General features: G+C 40.8%; 1 protein-coding gene across 3 annotated transcripts in view; it reads right to left on the bottom strand.

The window, feature by feature from the left end:
• Window positions 1-9,142: 9,142 nt before the first annotated feature.
• Window positions 9,143-21,153, bottom strand: part of LOC133385303 (myelin protein zero-like protein 1) — a 35,717-nt gene continuing 23,706 nt past the window's right edge. For 2 of the 3 annotated variants that reach the window (XM_061628027.1, XM_061628028.1), the window contains exons 5-6: window positions 19,965-20,070; window positions 9,143-13,895 (exon numbers count right to left, since the gene is read on the bottom strand). In XM_061628027.1, coding sequence (XP_061484011.1) covers window positions 13,794-13,895; window positions 19,965-20,070 — 208 coding nt within the window. In that variant the 3' untranslated portion in view covers window positions 9,143-13,793. Of the gene's footprint in view, window positions 13,896-19,964; window positions 20,071-21,153 lie in introns of those variants that run through there. The other variant, XM_061628029.1, reaches the window with a different exon arrangement.

The raw sequence follows: 21,153 nt of genomic DNA, 5'->3' as shown, positions 1-21,153 counted from the left end.
CCAGCATAAATGCAGCATTCTTAATATAGCAAGTGTCAACAGCCCGATTCAATTGGTCCTATTCAGTTCTGTCAACTCAGTCACCAATCCCAGTCAAAGCTTGGCATTCTAACAGTTTACTAAAAGTAACTATCTACAATAGAGGTCGGAACGTTTTTGGCTTGCTGTGCCAGATCATCACCTATCCATCAGTCATTGGATGCCATGATGTCAGGTGACTGACAGGTAGGTTGTCCTGCCCACCTGTCAAAGTTGACCTGTAGTGGAGAATGGCATGTTTTGCCAGTGCACTCCCCAGAGGGAACAGGCTGGTGAAGCAGCACCTAGCAGGATTATCCACGCACACACTAATGCCACCCAATGATGATAGCTGATGGGCAGGAAGGCATGCTTGGGGGGGGAAATGGCATTTTTGGCCAAGATAAGCCTGTAGGCAGAAGTTCCCCAACCCTCTTTAAGACTTAACCCAGTAATGTTGCAAAACTAAATTTTAAGAATCTAGCCTAAATAGAAGCTATTTATGTTATAATTTAGAGTGGCAGATACTGAGAACTAAAAAACCCAATATGGGTTAAATCCTATGCTGCTGACAGTGCTCACTGTAGTGCTCGGGCAAAGGTTATCATATGAAGCCCAAACTAGACACCAGCTTGGCTCCTAAGATTTGTGAGCAGTGGTTCTGGTTGCAGAATATCCCTTCCTTCAAAGCTGCTTTTGAGGGGTCAGGAAGCCACCCCTTTCTATTTATTATTTGATTTATATCCCGCCCTTCCTCCCAGCAGGTAGCATGGATGGGGATGCAGCTGTTGGGCAAGAGGATTTGTGATAAGACATACACACAACTCTTTGGCAAGTGGAACTGTCTTCTATTGGACCACAGATTCACTTTTTTTCATGCGAAGTCATGACTAAGAAAATGGTATAAGTGTTGAAGATGGGAAGTACTTAAATTTTTAATATGTATTGTACCTGGTGTGATTTCTCCACTTGCAGTACAGAAGATAAACTGATTATATCAAAACTGGTATCTACAGATGTCAGAGCAGTCGAAGGAACATTGGTCACGTTTCTAGAGTATATAATCTGTGGATTACAACAACCTTAAAATACAACCAGAATTAAAAAATAGAATGGGTCCTAAAAATATATGTCTCGGGTGTCAAAGGCCAGGGTAAAGAGGTGTATCTTCAGCAGTTGCCTAAAGCGGTACAGCGAGGTTGCCAGACGCACCTTGGTGGGGAGGGAGTTCCACAGAATGCCCTCTCCCAGGCTACCACCCCCTGAGCTTCTGAGGGTGGTGGAACTACTGAAAGGGCTCCCTCTGCTGATCTAAACAAGAAGGTCTGTCAGGAAGGAGGTGGCCTTTCAAATATTTGGGATCCAAGTTGCCCTGGACTCCTGCCGAGAGGAAGGGCAGGATATATATCAAATAATAAATAAATAGGTCTGGGGCTTTAAACACCAGCGTGAGTACCTTAAATTGGCCCCACAAGCGAACTGGCAACCAGTGCAGTTGTTTGCATTGTATGATATCTAAAAGCAACCCCAGCCAGTAATCTGGCTGCTACATTTTGGACCAGTTGAAGTTTCTGAGTCATCTTCAAGGGCAGCCCCAAGCAGAGCGCATTACAATAATCTAGTCTGGAAATTACCAGAGCATGGAGTACAGTGGCCAAGTCATCTCTATCCAAAAGGGGCTGGAGCTGCAAAAGGCATTCCTCGCCTCCTGTGCTTCCAGTGACAATGTTAGATCCAGGAGTACCCTCAAGCTGTGGATCTGCTCCTTCCAGAGGAGTGCAACCCCATCCAGAACATGCCATCTTTCCACAACTAGGACATGAGAACTCTGGACACATAACACCCGTCTTTTCAGAATTAAAAAATAGAGTGGGTCCTAAAAATGTATGTCTCACGTGTCAAAGACTAGGATAAAGAGGTGCATCTTCAGCAGTCACCTAAAGATGCACAGCAAGGTTGCCAACCTCAATTTATTGGCCCACATCCAGCCCATCACTGCTTCAAAGCACTGGTCCAGCACTTCCAACTGCTTCTCTTGATTTAGATGGAACAGAGATAGAGTTGAATGATAGAGTGGGTCCTAAAAATGTATGTCTCACGTGTCAAAGACTAGGATAAAGAGGTGCATCTTCAGCAGTCACCTAAAGATGCACAGCAAGGTTGCCAACCTCAATTTATTGGCCCACATCCAGCCCATCACTGCTTCAAAGCACTGGTCCAGCACTTCCAACTGCTTCTCTTGATTTAGATGGAACAGAGATAGAGTTGAATGGAGGACAAGATGGAACCTTGTGCAACACCACAGGACAGCTCCCATAGTGCCAAACAGTAGCCTCCTAATGGTATTTTTTGGAAGTAGCCCTGGAGGTATGAGTGGAACCACTGAAGCAGTGACCTCAATCCCCACCTCCCTGAAACACTCCAAAAGGACACTGTGATCAACAGTATAAAAAACTGCTGAGAGGTCAAGGAGAATGAGCAGGGTCACAATTCCCCCCTCTCCCAACAGGTGTCATCAATCAGGGCAACCAAGGCAGTTTCAGTGCCATGGCCAGGCCTGAAGCAAGACTAGAATTAATCTAAGTAGTCAGTTCCCTCCAAGCATGCTTGAAGCTGAACCACCATATTCTCAAGCACCTTGCCCAAAAAGGGGATATTTGCCACTGTGTGATAGCTGTTTAACACTTCTGGGCCCAAGGAGGTCTCCTTATGGAGGGGATGCACTACCACCTCCTTCCAGACAGATTTATCATTATCATTATTATTATTATTATTACACTATTTGATTTATATTCCACCCTTCCTCCCAGTAGGAGCCTAGGGTGGCAAATAAAAGCACTAAAAACTCTCTTAAAACATCATAAAAACAAACTTTAAAATATATTAAAACAATTTTTTTAAAGCTTTAAAAGCATATTAAAGAGCAGATTGTACCTCCTCCTCCAGTGACGCATGAATCACTCCCTGGACCCACCAGTCAACCCTCTACGGCTAGCTCTGTGAAGCCAAGAAGGGCAAGAGACAAGGGGGCAGGTGGTCAGCCACAGTTCTTCAAGCAGCTTATCCATAAGCCACAATAATTGAAACTGATCCAGTATAGATGGAACAGACAGTGTTCTGGACACCACAGGACTTGCTCTAACTGCGGCATCCAACTGTCTGAATCTGCAAAATTTTGTCCCTGAAGTGCCTTGCAAAGTTGTTATAGCAGGACTCCAAGGGTGTCAGAGCAATGCTGTCTTGGCCAGATAACAAAAGCCCATTCACCACTCAAAAAAGCTCTGCTAGGGCTACTTGTGGACCCAACAATGGCAAAGAAGTATGCTTTCTTCAGCACCATCACCACTGCCATGTGTAACCTTACCCCTGTTTGGTCAGGTTCGGACCAACATCTATGCCACCTGTGCTCCAGCTGCCAACCTTCCTGTTTCATTGCATGCAGATCACTGCTCCACAACGATGGCACTCGGAAGCAATCGTGTCAATAACTCTATTTATCTCACCATTGCACAGTGAGAAAAGAGCCTCAACAGGCACACCAGCCATACCAGCCAGAAAATCCCCCAGAGCATTCAGGAATCCATCAGATTCCATAAGTCTCTGAAGGTGGACCATCTCAATGAGTCCCCCACCTTTGCAGAGTCGAGTAGCTACATTCAGCCCAACCTTTACCAGAGAATGGTCCGTCCATGACAAAAAACTCATAATAAGTCCCCCTATCAATGGAGTACTACCAATCCGCTCTTAGGCAAAGACCAGGTCAAGTATATGCCCTGCTACAGGTGTTGGGCCACTGATGTATTAAGACAGCCCCATGGTTGTCATAGATACCCATGAAATCCCAAGCTGGCCCATTTGAGGCAGCCCAACCTCTTCTGTACATTCCTATTATACTAGGTGATTGGCTGTTTTTGAGCCTTGCGGAGGTTTTGTTGTACTAACTGCATCATGCCTTCTGGTTTGGCCCTGAACACAAAAACAATCTACCACTGATGTTTTCTGTTCAGCCAAACCCCCCAAGACTCTCTTAATAATTGCAGAGGAACCACTAGCTGTTTCACTGGCTCACTGTTATGGTATCTCTCCTTGGGCATCTATAGTCTATACAATCCCTTCTTTCACAATTTGCTCCTTTATAAGCTCAGAAAAAGTTTTTTCCTCACTTAAGACCTGCTCCCTGATTGTTTTTAAGCTGGTATCATTATCTAAATGTAAATGTGCTGTCTTCAAGTCGATTCTGACTTATGGCGACCCTATGAATAGGGTTTTCATGAGGCTAAGAGGCAGTGACTGGCCCAAGGTCACCCAGTGAGCTTCATGGCTATGTGGGGATTCGAACCCTGGTCTCCAACACCTTAACCACTATACCACACTGGCTCTACCTCCTGCTTAAAAACTTGGATTTCACAGAAGCCTTGTACTGGGAGTTCTGTCATAATGGATTCTGCTTGTCCCTCTACAGAGGACCCAACAGTAACCATTTGGTCATTCAGACCAGCAGGTTCCGTCTCAGGCAAATAGGATACAATGTCACCCAGGCTCTGTGCTTCTGACTCTGAGCAGCCTTGGTCTTTTGCCCCCTGGTGATCATGTATATCTTTTCTCCTGCTCCCATAATATCTCTAAGATCACAGGCTCATCCTATTCTGAATTAATTCCATCCTGAAAAACACACTGCTTGCCCCTCCAAAAAACTTTCACTCTAGCCAATGGGATGTCATTTGAAGCCCCCCCCCAACTCCTTTAATTTTTATGGTCTCATTGGGAACCAGATTTGAGGTGGCAATAAGGTCTTCTCTAACCAGATTAAGTTCTGCTCCAGTGTCTAGGACAGCCCAGTACTTAGTACCATTTACTAGAACTTTCTCCCTCAGGCCAGTATCAAATTCATTGGCTTTCTCAAGTCTCACTTCACAGTAGCAAACTGCCTGTGAGGACTCTGAAGTGGATTCTATAGTTTTACACAATTTTACTAAAACTTGGGGTGCTAGGTGTCTTTGTTGTCTCTGGACATGCATACTGTAGGTGACCAGGCTTTTTACATTTATAGCAAACTCTGGTCATCCCTATTAAACGCAGGCTTGAACTGACACTGTTCGAGCCTCATTCACCACATTCACACTGGTTTTAGTTTGCAAACTGTTTTCCTTAGGCTTTGACTGTTCCCTTTTCAGGCCCATATTGTGCTCTCTGTGTTCAGCTAGTTTATAACAGTTCTCCCTGAATAGTTTGCCTGACCCTTCCCCTCTGCTCAAGGCTAACCCGTCTGACAACTCAGCAGCCTCCTGACCATTCCGGGGTTCTCTATCCCTCACAATTAAGCAAATTTCTGAGGGAAGTTGGTAAAGAAATTGATCCAGTATCATCAAATCCCTTATACCTTCCTTGGTGTTTGCATTAGCACTGCCCCCATTTGTCATATCCAAGATTACCTCCGCCAGCTCAGCTAGGAAGGTTGTATCACAGCGGGGTGGATGGTACATTAACATCATCCCCATTCTGGCTGGCTGGCTCAACACCACAAACAATCCCTCAAACCCAGCCACAAGTGCAGACTGGTCTCTTGGTGAGAGGGATGGTAAGTTTATGGATGATTGCAACTTCGTCTCCCTGTCCCTTTGACCTGGAATAGTACTGCACCAAATACCCAGGCAGACACAGCCGGATTAGTATTGTGCCACAGAGCTCATCCATCCAGGTCTCAGTTATACATGCCAAGTCTGCATCCTCACCCACAATCAAATTGTAGATGACAGATGTTTTATTTTGGACAGACCTGGTATTTAACACCACCAACACAAGGCCAGGCGGTTGGCTAAGCAGCATCCCCAAATATACTAAATTCTGTATTAAAAAAGCTTCCAGACATCAAATGCCCACTATGTGCTCATGGTAATCTAAGGTCACAATAGCATCACACCTACCCTAGTATATAGTAAAAAGTTGTGTATCCCTTAGTGCAGCCTTTTCCAACCAGTGTGCCTCCAGATGTTGTTGGACCACAACTCCCATCAGTCTCAGCCAGCATTGCCAATGGTCAGGAAAGATGGGAGTTGTGGTCCAACATCTGGAGGCACACTGGTTGGGAAAGGCTGCCTTAGTGTATGTTTGGCCCTAAAAAGGTTGAAAACAACTGGTACTCTTCCCTTTTGAAAATGTATTTTACAACTGACCAGACCTATTCAGCTAAATTGGGGGTAACACAATGTTCTCTAGTTGATGTTGGACTGCAGGATTCATAAGCCCGTCAGCATGGTCAATGGTTTAGAGGTGATGAGATTTGCAGTCCTGCAACATCTGGAGGGCACCAGATTATTTAGCACAGGGAAATCAGTCACAGCTTTTGTAGTAAATAGAGAATTGTAAAAATGTGGCCCTAGCCCACTTCATTCCCTTTAGTGTGGTCTAGGTCAGCCTTTCCTAAGCTGGTGCCTGCTAGGTGTTATAGACCAACAATGAGCTCACCTTAGGCTTTTATAATCAACTTTTTTTTTTAGTACAACCCTGAGATTCACTATCTGCAGTTAGGTGTTGTATTCAATGTAACACTAAGGTTCCATCAGCCCAAGGATTTCTCCATATACAATGGAACAATCTCCCCCTCTTCTTTCCCCAAATCTGGTCTTGGGGCTCTTCCAAGCCTCCAGAGCAGATTTGGGGATGTTGTGGGGTGTATGCAGGAGTTTCCTTATCCTAGCGCAAGTGGAAAAAGTTAATTGAATACCACCCTAGGTGTAGTAAGCCATATAAAAAATTAAACAATTCTAAACATAGAACTAGAGCTCATAGTTCTTCCACACATATCCACTTCTGATGTGCCTTACTCAGCTTTATTTCATCAGCATAATTTAAAGAGTTATTTGTTCTTGCTGTTAATTAACTAGGAGTCAGAAATCCTTGCTAATCTATTTCAAGTCACCCAGAAATCTAGCTTCTGATTACAATCCCATATTGTCCTTTACTGTTGTCCATGATGGTTGAAGCTGAGAGGAGTTAAGAGTCTACCTTTTAAAGGGCACCGGACTGGGGGCTGGTCTAGATAAGTATTTTGAATAGTGAAAAGGTGCCATATACTTTTAAAGACCTCTGGCATAGCAAAAGCAAAACTAGTTAAATTTATACTTAATTATAACCAGCTAGTGCTGTTTGAGAGACAAAGGTTATTAGTACTTGTGTTGTAAACTTGGGTCTGTAAGATGCCTTTTCATAGTGATTAAGATCAAGCTGTAACAGTTCAAGTTGAAACCCTATCACCTGCTTTTTACATTTACAGTAGGGCCCCGCTTTACGGAGCTTCACTTTAAGGCGCTTTGCTAATGCGGCGGTCTCAATTAGATGCAATTAGACTAAAGCCCCACTCATACGGCGCTTGTTCCACTTTTACGGCGGTTTTCGAGCATCGTGCGCCATTCTATTCAATGAGTTCCTCTTTACAGCGGTTTTTGCTTTACAGCGGAGGCCCGGAATGTAACCTGCCATATGAGTGGGGCCCTACTGTATTATAAAAAGCATCTCCTTAATTCTAAAATAAGATATTTAACATGGCTTTTATCCTGTGATAAAATAACACATCCCAGATTAGACTGTTGATAGTTGATGCCCTTCCCCCCCCCCCCGGTGATCAGGGCAATATGTCAGTGCCCAAGGTAGTTCTTTGTTACTCAGCAGGAAAAGTATAATGGTATAAAACAAGTATATACACATGTGAAATTTTAGAACAGGGATAGGGAATTGGTGGCCCCCAGTTGTTGTACTACAATTCCCATCAGCCCCCACCATGCTGCCTAGGGCTGATGGGAGTTAGAATCCAACATCTGGGAGGGCCACAGGTTTCCATTTCTTTTTTTAAAGGTTACAGACTTCAGGCTTTGCTTGCTTTTCTAAAGACACTTCCCTGCTTATGTTAGTGTGTCTTACCACAGATAGTTAAGGAACAGATTCACAAAACCCCTAACACTTAAGGTATTTTCCTTACACAAACTGAGGCTAAGGAAGAGCTTGTCCTACACACTGAGAATATCTTTTTGTGGTGTAGTAGGAACAATCCTGCAATGCTGCAGAAATCGCTCTATCCCAACATAAATTTTATAGTGTGTCTGCATTAGCATGAGAAAAATTCATACAACTGAGGGGGTTTGATCCAAATCTAAGTAGATTTTAATAGAACAGTTTGGTACTCTTTCAAGCTGTTCAGTAACTGCTTAGGCAATCACATTGTTTCTAAATATTTCAGTTTTAAGAGCTACTTGTTCTTTTAATACTAGAAGAGACAGAAGCAGCCTTGCTTTTATAACTAAGGGAGATTAGGACAGTAATAATGATATTTGTTTTATGATTGGTGATGTCACTGAAACTTGAATTTAGTTCATAAGTCAAATCTAGTACATTTGTTGGATCAAAGTCAGGACTCATATGTTCCAGAATTACAAACTTTAATATTTTCATAATTCAAGCACATCAGTTACCAGTTAATTTATATTTCTTGTGCCTGCATGGTCTTCTTAGGGATGGGAGTTCTCAGTAAATGTATAGTATACGAGGTAGTCTGATGGCTCTAACAATTTTAGTGCAGAAAACTAGCACCTTTAATTTCCTTTATTAAAAGGTAAAAAAAGTTTTTATAATCCTCAGACTACTTTATCTTGCTGTAAATTGAGATCTGAAAACACTTTGAAATCTGGTAACAGACATTTTTACTTCATTTATAATACTGGATTTGTAACTGAGCGAGCAAATTGTTAGTTTGGATGGGGTCAATTTGCTCACTGTTCTTCAACCTTGGGTCCCCAGATGCATCATCCTTGGCCATTGGCTAAGCTGGGTATAGTCGATGGGAGCTGTAGTCCAACAACATCTGGGGATCCAAGGTTGAAGAACAGTGTACAAGGTACAGAAGGAGGTATAACCACAGGTCAATGGAAAAGCATGTGAGCAGTCAAGGGCTACTCCTGAAGTTACACAGACAGTACTACATTGAACACTTGCAGTCCAAGTTGAATTCTGTCTTTGTAGCATAAGTGTGTAAAAGGCAATGGTATTTCAATATCTTGACACTTGACAAATTATGAAACGCACAACAGACCACTAATGGAAAAAGTGTATTAAAATATTCACAAGAGTACAATAGAAACATGTAAATATCCAATGTGATGTGTGTCAATTAAAAGCACGTCAAAACAAGTTGTATACTACCACTAGTTCTTGCTTTAACTTTACAAAGACCATGTAGAATATAATCCCTTCCCCAAAATTATACACCTATTTTATAGGTGTTTGCCGTGTTCGCCCCTCCCCTCCAATCTAGCAGCATCATAGCATGGTGTCCTCATAGTGGTGCTTTTCAGAAGGTAGCCAATTGACCGAGTCCTTTCTGCTCTATGCAGCAGCTGCTTTTGAGAAAGTAGGGAAGGGAGGAAAGGAGACTGTACAATTTAATACAAAATGCAATTCCAGTTTTTAAAAAGTGCAGAAACAAAGTAGAAAACGGCTCAGTAGCTGCATTGTGAGGAGTTGTATAGAACCAAAGGGAGGTCTTGAGAAGGAGGTTCACGGGTTGGGGAATTAAGGTTTACAAGTGGGAGTCCTTTGTTGGATGTTGATTGCCTTTCACAGAAAAGGGCAACTAAATTCAGCACCATAGGAAAAACTGCCCTTTCACATGCTGAGGTGTCTCCTAGATTTTAACTAGGAAACAGTTTTAATAAAGGGGGGGGGGCAAATGCAACTTCTACCCATCATACACAAATAGAAAAAATATGGTTTTAAAAGGCTTGACAGATACAAGAATGCTAAACTCTGAACAAGACTTAACAGACTTCAAGGCTCATCTGTTGATGATTGAACACCTGCTCACTTCACCAGAACAACTGACTGTACACAGAATGGAAAGCCTTTGGAGTTTTATGAATACAGAGCAAGTTACAAGACAGATGGTCACCTCAACTACTTCAAAAAATTAAGACAAAACAGTTTTAGTTTCTCTATCCACACAATGAAATGTTGATATTGCAGACCCACAAAGCACTCTAGCAAGAGACAAAGCTTCATGAACAAATAAGATATAACTGCTATAATCTGAAAGATCTTGAACTCCTTCCCCAAACCCTATTGAATAAAAACATTCTATTTACTCAGACATGGTTATTTGCCATGCAGAACCTCTAATAAGCAATGTTCCAAGAGCTATTTAGATGAGAAGGATGCACCTGTTATCAAGTCAAAACTTAGTAGCAACAATAGCCTCTACTTGCCTTCCCTAAAAAAGGGGCAATCCACTTCCATTAAAATTGATGGCAAACTGATTTTAATAGGGTTAGACCACACTTTTAAGTTAGAAAATACACTATTTACAAATGAGATTATAGCATATGGATTATTCTTCAGACAGATGTTAAGGGATGCCAATCCACAGGATGCCACCATTTCTCCCAGCATTGAGGTCTTATCTTGAACAGCTACTTGGTCACACTTATTCCAGTTTTGCAGGGTCAAGCAGTGTCCAGGTCACAAAGCCTCTGCTGGGAAAAATGTAGCCCCTTTATGGTTCCTGTGTTTGCTAAGCAGTCTACTCTGAATATGGTAATAAGGAGCAGCACATTAATGGGGATGAGAGGACAATGAACCAAAATTCTCTCCTACATTCTAAACCATATTCAAGCTCTTCTAAAATGTTGAGAAACTGGAGACAAAGGATCAGTTCTGAGTTTACATAGAGCAATCCCTATGGGTCATCAGGCTACCAGCACCAGTTGCTGATTACACAAGGTGTCAAGAGAATTACTATGAGGTAAAGATGAAGGAACAAAGAAAAAATACTGACTTGCTTTCCTAGTTATAAGGTGCTGGAATTAAAAGATTCTCTCAAGTTCTAGAAGATTCTACAAAGCCTTGAATAATAAACTGTTTGCTTCCCTATGACTGCAACTGACTCCTACATAGCTCATTTAGCTACAAGCATTCACAAGTAGCTGTGATTAGCATCAAATCATAGTATGGAGAACAGTTGCTCATTAAAATTTGAAGAATGCCTTTCTATTAAATAATTTTCTGACACTCCTCTAGTTTGCATATATCACGCAGAAAAATAGTTACAGAGCAATTGTGAGCCATGGCAAACACTTGTACTGCAGTAGGCAAGAAATCCACCCTTGTGCTTTTATTGCTCCTCCTAATGACAATCTATGCACTCTTCCCATTAAGCTATATACATAACAAAGCTTCCTCCATGCAGCACAACATACATTACAAGAGGTAGTTCCAAAGCAGGGGTGGCCCAACTTCTACCCTGTGTAGTCTATATTTGTTTTTACTAGAATCCTTACAATCCACTGATGTGGTTTACATGTATAAAGCAAGAATGCATATTCAGGATCTCGTAACAGTTAAGGCATAACTTATCTGTATTATGTGATCCTTTTGCTTAAGAGCACAAGGTGTGCTATATCAGACCACACTCCAACTAGTCCAAAGTTCCTTGCAAAAATCTCAGCAACCCACCAGAGCAGTACTGGAGAAACTTTAAAAAGCATCTGAAGTTTTTTGTGTTTTTCCCACTGAAGAACAGAATGTCAAAAGGAATTAAACAGGCTTCTTTCAACACAGAAACACTCCATGAGCATTAAAAGAGCAGCATCATAAAACTAAGCCTTCTAAAAAAAGTATGTGGATGTATTCAGATTAGCATTGTCACATTTGATTTACTTTTGTCCCTTACTGTCCATGACAAATCTTCACAAATTTCTCATTCATTTGCACTTCTGTATCCTGCAATGTTAACGTTTGTGGGGAGTTTCTAAGATGATGAATTTGTGCAAATGGACTTTTGTTACCTCCCTACTAGCCCTAATAAATTACATGCTGCATGCAAAACCAGTTGATGGAGGTGGGGAAACAGAGGATTTGAAACTAATAATGACTCAGTCAATTTCATTTGGCTTTGCAGGGTTCTGACTGGCCAGCCTTGGGAATGATCATAAGGCCACCTTTCACATTTTTTTATACTTAAAAAAAATATCACTGGGCAATTGTATGAGCAGATAAACATGCAAGGGCCTTGGAAGGAAAAGAAAATAAGCAGACAGCCCGTCCGAAACATTAGTTTGGGGCAAGGATGGAGGGAGAGAACAGCAGGTGATTCAGAGTTTGTGTGTCATTTGTGTGTTAACCCAATAGCAAAGAAAATCCACAGCCATTCCTGTATGAAGGTAAATCTATCTGTGATCTGAGAATTAGTGAAACAGGAAGTTTGCCATTGTCCTGTTCCATCATACTTCATGGCTTCCATGAAGCACATTTCTCCATGGCAATAGAATTAGACAAAACAATAAGAGATAGCTAACTTCTGTTACTTTTTGCAACTGCTGCATCTCTATCAGCCTTGTTTTATTTACTAAAAGTAGACCAATGTGAGAGTTTTACAGGAAGCTATACCAGGATCAAATAGAACAGTGGTTCCCAACCTTTACGAGCACGGGACCCCCTTTATAAGCTGAATTTTTTTTGTGACCCCCTCCCCCCAGGGAGACAGGCTGGCTGCCAGGAAGGAAGGGGGAAACCAGCCTTTCTTTGCAGGCTGGCTTCTTTTTGCTTCACAAAAAGCCCTCTCCTCTCATTCTAAGTAAGGGCGTTGCCAGTAGCGGCAGTGCAAGGAGACAGCAATCAGGGATAGTAATCCCCTCTTCCTCCTGGTAGCTCCACCCTCAGCCTCCTTTGGCATCTGCCATGTATTTTATAGGCAGATGCCTGCCCTTAGTGCGTCTGAAAGATGCTCTGGCGCCTCAGCAAAAGGCCTCCCCTCTTGTTTGGAGCAAGGGAGAGGTGTCATCTGCAGCGGCAGTGAAAAGCAGACAGTGTAGAAGGAGTGAAGACTTTTTAAAAAATTAATAAATAATTCATTTCTTTACTGTTCACGGCCCCCTCTGGATTACTTCGCGGGCCCCCCTGGGGGTCCCGGCCCCCAGGTTGAGAACCACTGAAATAGAACAAAACAGGGTAGTTATCAGTGAACTTGTTAAAAAAATAATTAATGTCACCTTTATTGCAGGAAAATCACTAGACCCATAAAAGTTATTTTTAAATACAGAAGGAAATAAAACTAAAAGGGACTTCTTAATGCTATATTATAAAGATTGCCGACTGAAAATGCCTAAAAACTATTTTGTTTATGGGGGACTGCACTGAAAAGAAACTAATATTAGTTAATGTCCTGAAGACAGAATTTTGCCTTCAGTCAATAGATAAGGCTGGGAACGAAAGCCAAGAGTGGGCTGTTTTTCTCCTCTATGGAAAGAGGTAACTGGGCATCGGGAGTGACGTAAGAAAAAGTGTGGAAAGCACCTGATCAGGAAAAAGGAATCATGATGCAGAAACAGTTCTCCTCAAGTCCATTTCATCAAAAGAAATAAATCCTGTAAAAAAACAAGTATCAAAGCCATTAAAATATCCAGGAATTTTCCAGTTTTTCCGTAGAACAATTAAGACAAATTTCTTAAAGGTGTTATATGAATATTTGCTTTCTTCCTCTTATCCTAGATACAAAAAAAATATTGGCAATTTATAAGCAGAATTCTTATACTTCAACATGCAACATTGGTCTCATTTCTGTACGATTAAATAGACTATTTACACACAATACATATATAATCTCTTTCTCTCTGTATGCACATGCATTGGTCCTAGCCTAGGCATCAAAGGCCACATGTGAGTTCTCTGGGTCAATTTTCTTCAAGCGATTCCAGTTTGAATTTTTGTTTAGCTTTGGGTTGGTTGGGATTTCCTCAGTTCTTCCGAATGTCAGCATAGACCACAGACTCTGACTTGTTGATCTTGTCGCTGTAATGCCCTCCAGAGTGATCTAACTGTGCATAAATTACTGGGCCCTAAAAAAACAGAAAAAAATAGTGTAAGCAAACTGAGGAAAGAGCATGTTTTTTTCATCACATTGCTGGCAGACAGCATCTACTAAAACAGTGTAAAACCGAAAATAATTTATAAGTTAGAAAGCTAAAGCAACCTCAGAGCATGTTATAAGGATCAGCAGATTAGTGTTTTGACACGCATTTTTTCCTCTTTAATCTGTTGGGTCTACTTAAAGGCTATGCAAGTTAGTTTGATTTTTCTTGAAATTAATCTGCTGAAATAAGGTCCTGCAAAAACATCAGCAAATATTTTCTTATAGAAACCAGGCATTTCATTCTTCAGGAAGATGGAATTGCTTCTAGAAGGCAGAACCATGCAGTCAACAACAGTGCAGAGAACGGATTGAATTTTTTTCCAAGAGAGCACATCAAGCATTCACAGTCCTGCTAAAATCAACTCATTCAATATGCTCCATTTGTGCTGAATCAGATATCAGAGAGGGATGTATCACATCCAGCTGTATTTCTCTTGGGAACTGCTGTTATAAATAAAGATGACATGCCTGAATTTAAAATTCAGTTGGTCGCCTCGAGCAAATATGAGGTCAGAATAATACTCAAACTGCAGTTCAGCCTGAGTGATAAAGTTTAGATAATCACAACTCAGCTCAATAGCCAAGATACAAATTTGCTTTTTGGGCACACACACAGACCCTTTGCTCTTCTTTTAGCATAAGCTGGCAAACAAATCAGGAAGACTTCCATTAACTTCAGCCTCCTACAAAGTGGCCCTGCTTCAGGCAGCTGCCCCATAGGAGGTGGCTGCAGAGGAAGGCTCTGAAAGGGAGTCTCACCACCAGCCTCTGGTTGAAATGGACGAGGAAGAGTGCTGCCTTTGAGGGTGGAGGGAAGAGAGCTACCCAATTTTGCTGCTAGACTGTCCTTGATGTTCTTGAATGGACAACAACAACAACAACAACAACAACAACAACAACAACAACAACAACAACAACAACAACAACAACAACAACAACAACAACAACAACAACAACAACAACAACAACAACAACAACAACAACAACAACAACAACAACAACAACAACAACAACAACAACAACAACAACAACAACAACAACAACAACAACAACAACAACAACAACAACAACAACAACAACAACAACAACAACAACAACAACAACAACAACAACAACAACAACAACAACAACAACAACAACAACAGCTACTGCTACTGCTACTGCTACTGCTACTGCTACTGCTACTGCTACTGCTACTGCTACTGCTACTGCTACTGCTACTGCTACTTCAGTTAACCATATTTTCCTAGTTTAGATGGGGGGGAAAACAGCCACAGAACAAGCCAGGATACTAAGCCAACTTGAAATCATGGCTTACTATTCTGACTTATTTTTAACTATGGATTCCTGGTTCAGACAAAATGGGAAACTATAGTTAATGGAAGACTTCCTAGTTTCCAGCTTGCACTAAACGATGTGTGCGCACCCAAAAGACTAGTTTATATCTTGGCTTATTATGATAATCCAAACATGCTCTTTCTGAAATACTATCAAGTTTTAGGGATTTAGTACAGTAGGGCCCTGCTTTACAGCGCTTCGCTTTACAGCGTTGCGCTAATACAGCAGTTGTGAATTGTAGAAAGGCCCCGCTTTACAGCACTTGTTCCGCTTTTACGACGCTTTTTTGCCGCCGGGCGCCATTTTGGGTCAATGTAAGTCAATGGGATCCGCTTTACAGTGGTTTTCGCTTTACAGCGGGGATCTGGAACATAACCCGCTGTATGAGCGGGGCCCTACTGTATTTCTCTGTCTGCAAAGTCCACAAGGACATTGCAATTCAAGAAGTTCTTTAGAAAAAAACAAAACAAAAAAAGATTGTCTGGCAACTTTTACTCCTCTAGATGGTAGCAATATTCATGACATATCAAAAAAAAGACAAAAGCAACAAGGAGTTGAAAAATAATCTATAAGCATTTAAGTTTAATAAAATCATGTAGTCCACAAGGAATCAAGCTTTTAAGGAGGCATGTTCTTGGCAACACTCAAACCTAGAATTACATTCACCAATGTTTAGTTGGCCCTCCATTCTTTTCTCATGTCAGCCAGAACAACTCTCTTTGGAAATTTGCAATTTTAAAATGTCAGTACAGTTTAATTAAAAGGGAGAGAAAAGGAGTTGAGCCTGAAAACTCTGTCTAAGGAAAATACTTAAGTAAAATTGTGATTAGAGGATCAATAGTACAGCAAGAAAGCACTTTAGAGGAAAAAGATAGGTGTGAATGGATGGATAAGAAAAGTGGCCACATAATCTTCAACTGAAGACAGAGTTAAAATATGTCCAAAATATTTTTTTTTAAAAAATTGTAATATATCTTCCATTAGCTGCATAGTTCATCAGTGGTTTTCAATACCACAAACAGACCCAAGGCAACTTCTTGCAGAAGCTGCATGAATGAGTCATGCTCTGCACTTCCTGTTTACTTTACCAATGAATTTGTTGTCCTTTCAATGTAAGACTACAACTCTCTCACATCAACAGATGCTACTCTAAAGTCTCATGTCATGAGTTCCAGGAACTCAACCAGAAGAAAAGACAATAATTTTTTGTTCTATATCAAAGTACTGGCCTTTTTTTTTTAATCCTTTGAGTAATACAGGGTTCCTTGTTTAGAGGTGCCCTGCTAGCTCCTACAAAACAACAGACTGAAGGAAGAGAGGATTCAGATAACAAACATATGTTTGCCTGGAACATATGATGGTCCATCAAGAGATCACTAGTTTTATGCAGGAATTCAGAACATTTGTGAATTCATTATAAAAAATAATAATATTAGTGTGGTGTAGCGATTAAGGTTTTGGACTACGACATGGGAGATCAGGGTTCGTATCCCCACACAGCCATGAAGCTCACTGGGTGACCTTGGGCCAGTCACTGCCCCTCAGTCTCAGAGGAAGGCAATGGTAAACCCTCTCTGAATACCGCTTACCATGAAAACCCTATTCATAGGGTCACCATAAGTCGGAATCAACTTGAAGGCAGTCCAAATAAATAAAATAGTAGCTAGTTTAACTTGATGGAAAACATCATCTGGAGGTATTCCTCTGAAGAGTTCCTCACTGGGATGGACACCTTGTCTTGTTTTAAGATGTTCTGATAGCTTTCCAATGTTGGGGAAATATGCAGATTTTACCAAATGTATGTGTCCCATACAACAAAAGCATTGAGTGGTATACAGAACTACCTGCATATCAGAAAAAAGGAAGTATATGTGGGGCTTGGATGTTACAAGCAGAATGTTTAACATCTGAAATGGTATCTGTCTATTAGGGAAGCCCTCAGTTCAGATACAGAAGCACTCTTTGGAGCAGGACACAAGAGGGATACAGTCTTCTAATTTATCCATTATGTATTTAGGAATCTAGACAACCAGCCATATATGTATTAGATCTAGAAATAAGAAAACATTGATAATTACCACATTCAAAACGAACAAAACAAACAATATAGAGGAATAAGAACCACCAGCACATTTGGTTCCAGACAGACATGCACAGTTGTGAGTATTAGATGACATCTCAAATGAATTTACTGGTAAACACGAGAGTGAAAGCAAACCTGATGAGTAATCAGCCAGCATCAAGATGCAATAAGCCAAAACAAGACAACTTTCGTGCATGCTGTTTCAAGCACAACTTCAGGCAACAAGCTTCGTGCTTTCAAAAGCACCGACATTAGCTTCAGGACATAAATATATAGGAAGGTAATAGTAGACTAGTAGACTAGGCAGATGGTGCACAAGATACTATCCAGTCTATTTAAAAAGTAAGCATTACAATGAAAAGTTGTTAAATCCTCTCTGCTTTCTTCCACTTCCTTCCTTGTTTTTGAAACATCTCAACAATGTAAATATCCCATTCCTATTTTAAAAAAACCCTGCAAACCAAGATTACTACCTGGAAACAGAAGGTGGCTGGAAGAGCAGTGCCCTAATTCTGCTACCTATACATTAAAAATATTCCATAATACCACCACTGTGCTTTCAGTAAGAACAGAAGCAGATGTCTGGATATAGAAGTCAACCCACTCTAGTATATTTTAAAATAATGCCACAACAAAAGCACTTGCAGCTCAATGTTCCCAAGACAGATGTACTCTAACCAGACATATTAATAATAAAGCATTTGAACCTCTGTTTATGCTTAAAAAAATTAAGTGTTTCCACTTGCCAGACTGTTTATTGTGGCTCCTTCCATATCCCTATTAAACATTAATATGTTTAACATTAGGAATGGCCTATAAGATGCATGGTTATGTGCAAGTATCATCTCCACACAACCTCAGAGAAGCATTTAAATGCATGTCTTCACTGGGAAATAGGCATAGAGCTATTGACTGGGTAAGGGTCTGCACACTAGCAACTTTTTTGTTGTTTTAAAAGATTATAAGCAGCAACCCTAAAATGTTAAAAATCGTATGCTTCCCCTATTGTAGAAAGCTGTCAAAAACAGTCTCTGAACTTGAAACAACTTCACCCATCAGCCAAATCTTTCTTGTCCAGGAAACAAGAAGGAAAAACCTGTTGCTTCTATCAATGTTGTTCCTTTCGAGGAACATCTAATAAACCGGCTTCAACTAATTGAAGAGAATCACCAGAACTGAACAGAATGAATTGTATCATCAAACCTAAGGAAGACAATTCTTAAAAGCTTCCCTTTATTACAGGGGTGGAAAAAATGTGGCCCTCCAGATGTTGTTGGACAACTCACAACAACATGGCTAATTCAGGGATTATGAGAGTTGCAGTCCAACAACATCCAGAGGCCCACATGTTCCCTATCCCTGCTTTATTAAGTTTATATGTTAATTTGCACATTGATGTCTTAAATTACCATAAAGAATGGCCTACATTATCATCTAGCTGCTTCCTCATTTTCAAGGTCAATTTTATGACTGTTTTATGAAAGCCTACCTTGCCAAGATTTTTAAAATAAAATCCTTCCAAGCTTAAGTATCTCAACAAACTCACCACAGAGGCTCTATTATGATACATGTAGCTTTGAACAGATCTTGACCGACTAAAGTGTTCAAGTTGATACGATTGAGAGAGCAAGTTGTTTCCATTATCTTGTTCCAATTTTTCTCCCAACACTTCACATCAAGTACCTCAATACAGAAGAAAGGAAACCTTGCTATTTCCTTCCCCATCTTCGTCAACTTTCAAAACCTCATTGGCAAGCCACTGCTTTCAAAAAGCTTCTCCCGTTTCTATGTAAGCTGCTATACTTTATTTTTGAAAAAACGTTTTTGCAGATTTTGTGTGTGTTTTATTGATATATTATGTATATAGTTTAGAGACCTTTCTGATTAAGCAGTCTCTACATTTTTCAAATACAAAAAAAAAATGAAAACAGTATTCATTTCCTGTTGGGCAATACTCTGGAACTAGTATTTCCAAACAGTGGTTTAGTAACAGTCTTTTGTATATGTTTACCCAACACTTTTGGGGGGCAGGGCCAGATGGAGAACAATGAAGCATAAGGGACTAAAATAGCTCTGATAAATGGTAATTGGAAGAGTCCAGGAACAGTAAATACTCAGCACCTTCAAGATCACAGAAATACAGCTGGAAGGAACTTCTTAGGGAAAACCTATGTCACAAAGAAGGGCAATCCACTGACCCAACACAGAAAAATCCATGTAAGTCAGATAACTCCCTAGGGCCTAAGAACTACATAAAGATAGGGTATTATGGCACACTAATCACTTTCAATGCAACTGCTCTTCATTTACCAAGACTAACTAGTGGCCCTACTGAATCTTTTCAATATCCTGAAAGTACTGAAGCCAGCAAGTACATTTCAAAAAGACCAAAGAGAGCTATATCCTTTACATTCACTTCCTCGGGAGCACAGCTTTTCCTTACGGATGCACCTCTGTATTTGTATCACTTTTAACTATGCAATATTTATTCCCCCTACCCCAACCAGAATACCACCTTTCCAATCACCGAAGGTCTCCAGGTTAGTGTTCTCAAAGCTGCATGATGCCATTTACCTGGTGCAATCGGTTGGGCACGCTGTTTACCAGACCCTCTGTGTCGGAGGGGGACTTCCGTGGAGCCTGCTTAACTGGAGACACCAAGCTCTCAGAGGTACTGCAGCTGACGAGGTGGCAGAGCAGAGTTTGCAGGACAATGTTCAAGAGGCAAACATAAAACAAAACAAAACAAAAACAAAGGCAAGTGATGGTAGGATGACGTGGCAACATACGCCAAAGTAAAGGGTGAACTCAGTGAGTGACAGAGCATACATCCTCTCCCTACCTCCTGACTCAAAACAATCACTCCTACATCTCCTCTTCTCTCCAATATACATCCAGTCTAGCCCTGGAATGGAAGAAAGCATCCCTAATAGAGGCTAGAAGCTTTCACAAGAACCAACTTCTTGATAACAGGGTCACATAAGCCACCCTGCCTCAGGATTTAGGAAAGTATTTCCTTGCCATATCTGTCTGAGGCATCAGAATTCATTTACACATAAGTGTACCGGTGAAGATTAATTCCTTTCTAATTAGGCAGAAGATTACTTTTCTATTGACTGCAACCTATCCTGCAAGAACCACAAAAGAACAGGCCCTCAGCAAAGACATGCCCTCAAATGGTTATGGCACTCCCTCCCCAAGGAGGCTTGCCTGGTGACCACTGTATTATCTTTTAAGAGTCGGGTTAAGACATTTATATTATCTCAGGCACTTTTAATAATTTGAATTTTAAATATCGAAGGGATGTTGTATTTTAAACCACTGGAAATGAAATGTTCCCTGCTCCTTTAATTTATGTTTCTCCTGTTTATTGATTTTGTTTTATTGTATAGTTTATTATTATTGTCTTTTAATGTTCATTGTAAACCACTCTGGAATAAACGTTATGAAGGGTAGTATATAAATGCCTTAAATAATATATTCACAGTAGCTGAAGTCAGTTAATGTATCTTGACCTCTGACGTTTTCAAACTAATCCTTTTAACAAATCGAATGGCAGTCAGTACATAGGCATTCATCCACTAGAAACCTCTTTGCTAATATATTGATAGTACGAGTTACAAATCTTTGGAAACTTGGGGAAAGAGTTGTTCATAAAGGGTTTTTGATATGTTAACTATGACCTCGAACAGGTATTTTCTCACTGCTGCTTAAAAAAACAGCAGCAATCTTCCCAGAGAATGCCTGTTGATTTTAAAAACAG

Source organism: Rhineura floridana, chromosome 5 (assembly GCF_030035675.1).
Source record: "Rhineura floridana isolate rRhiFlo1 chromosome 5, rRhiFlo1.hap2, whole genome shotgun sequence".
Classification (NCBI taxonomy): Eukaryota; Metazoa; Chordata; class Lepidosauria; order Squamata; family Rhineuridae; genus Rhineura; species Rhineura floridana.
Note: the sequence above shows the minus strand (reverse complement) of the source record. Positions and strands in the feature narration are given on the sequence as shown.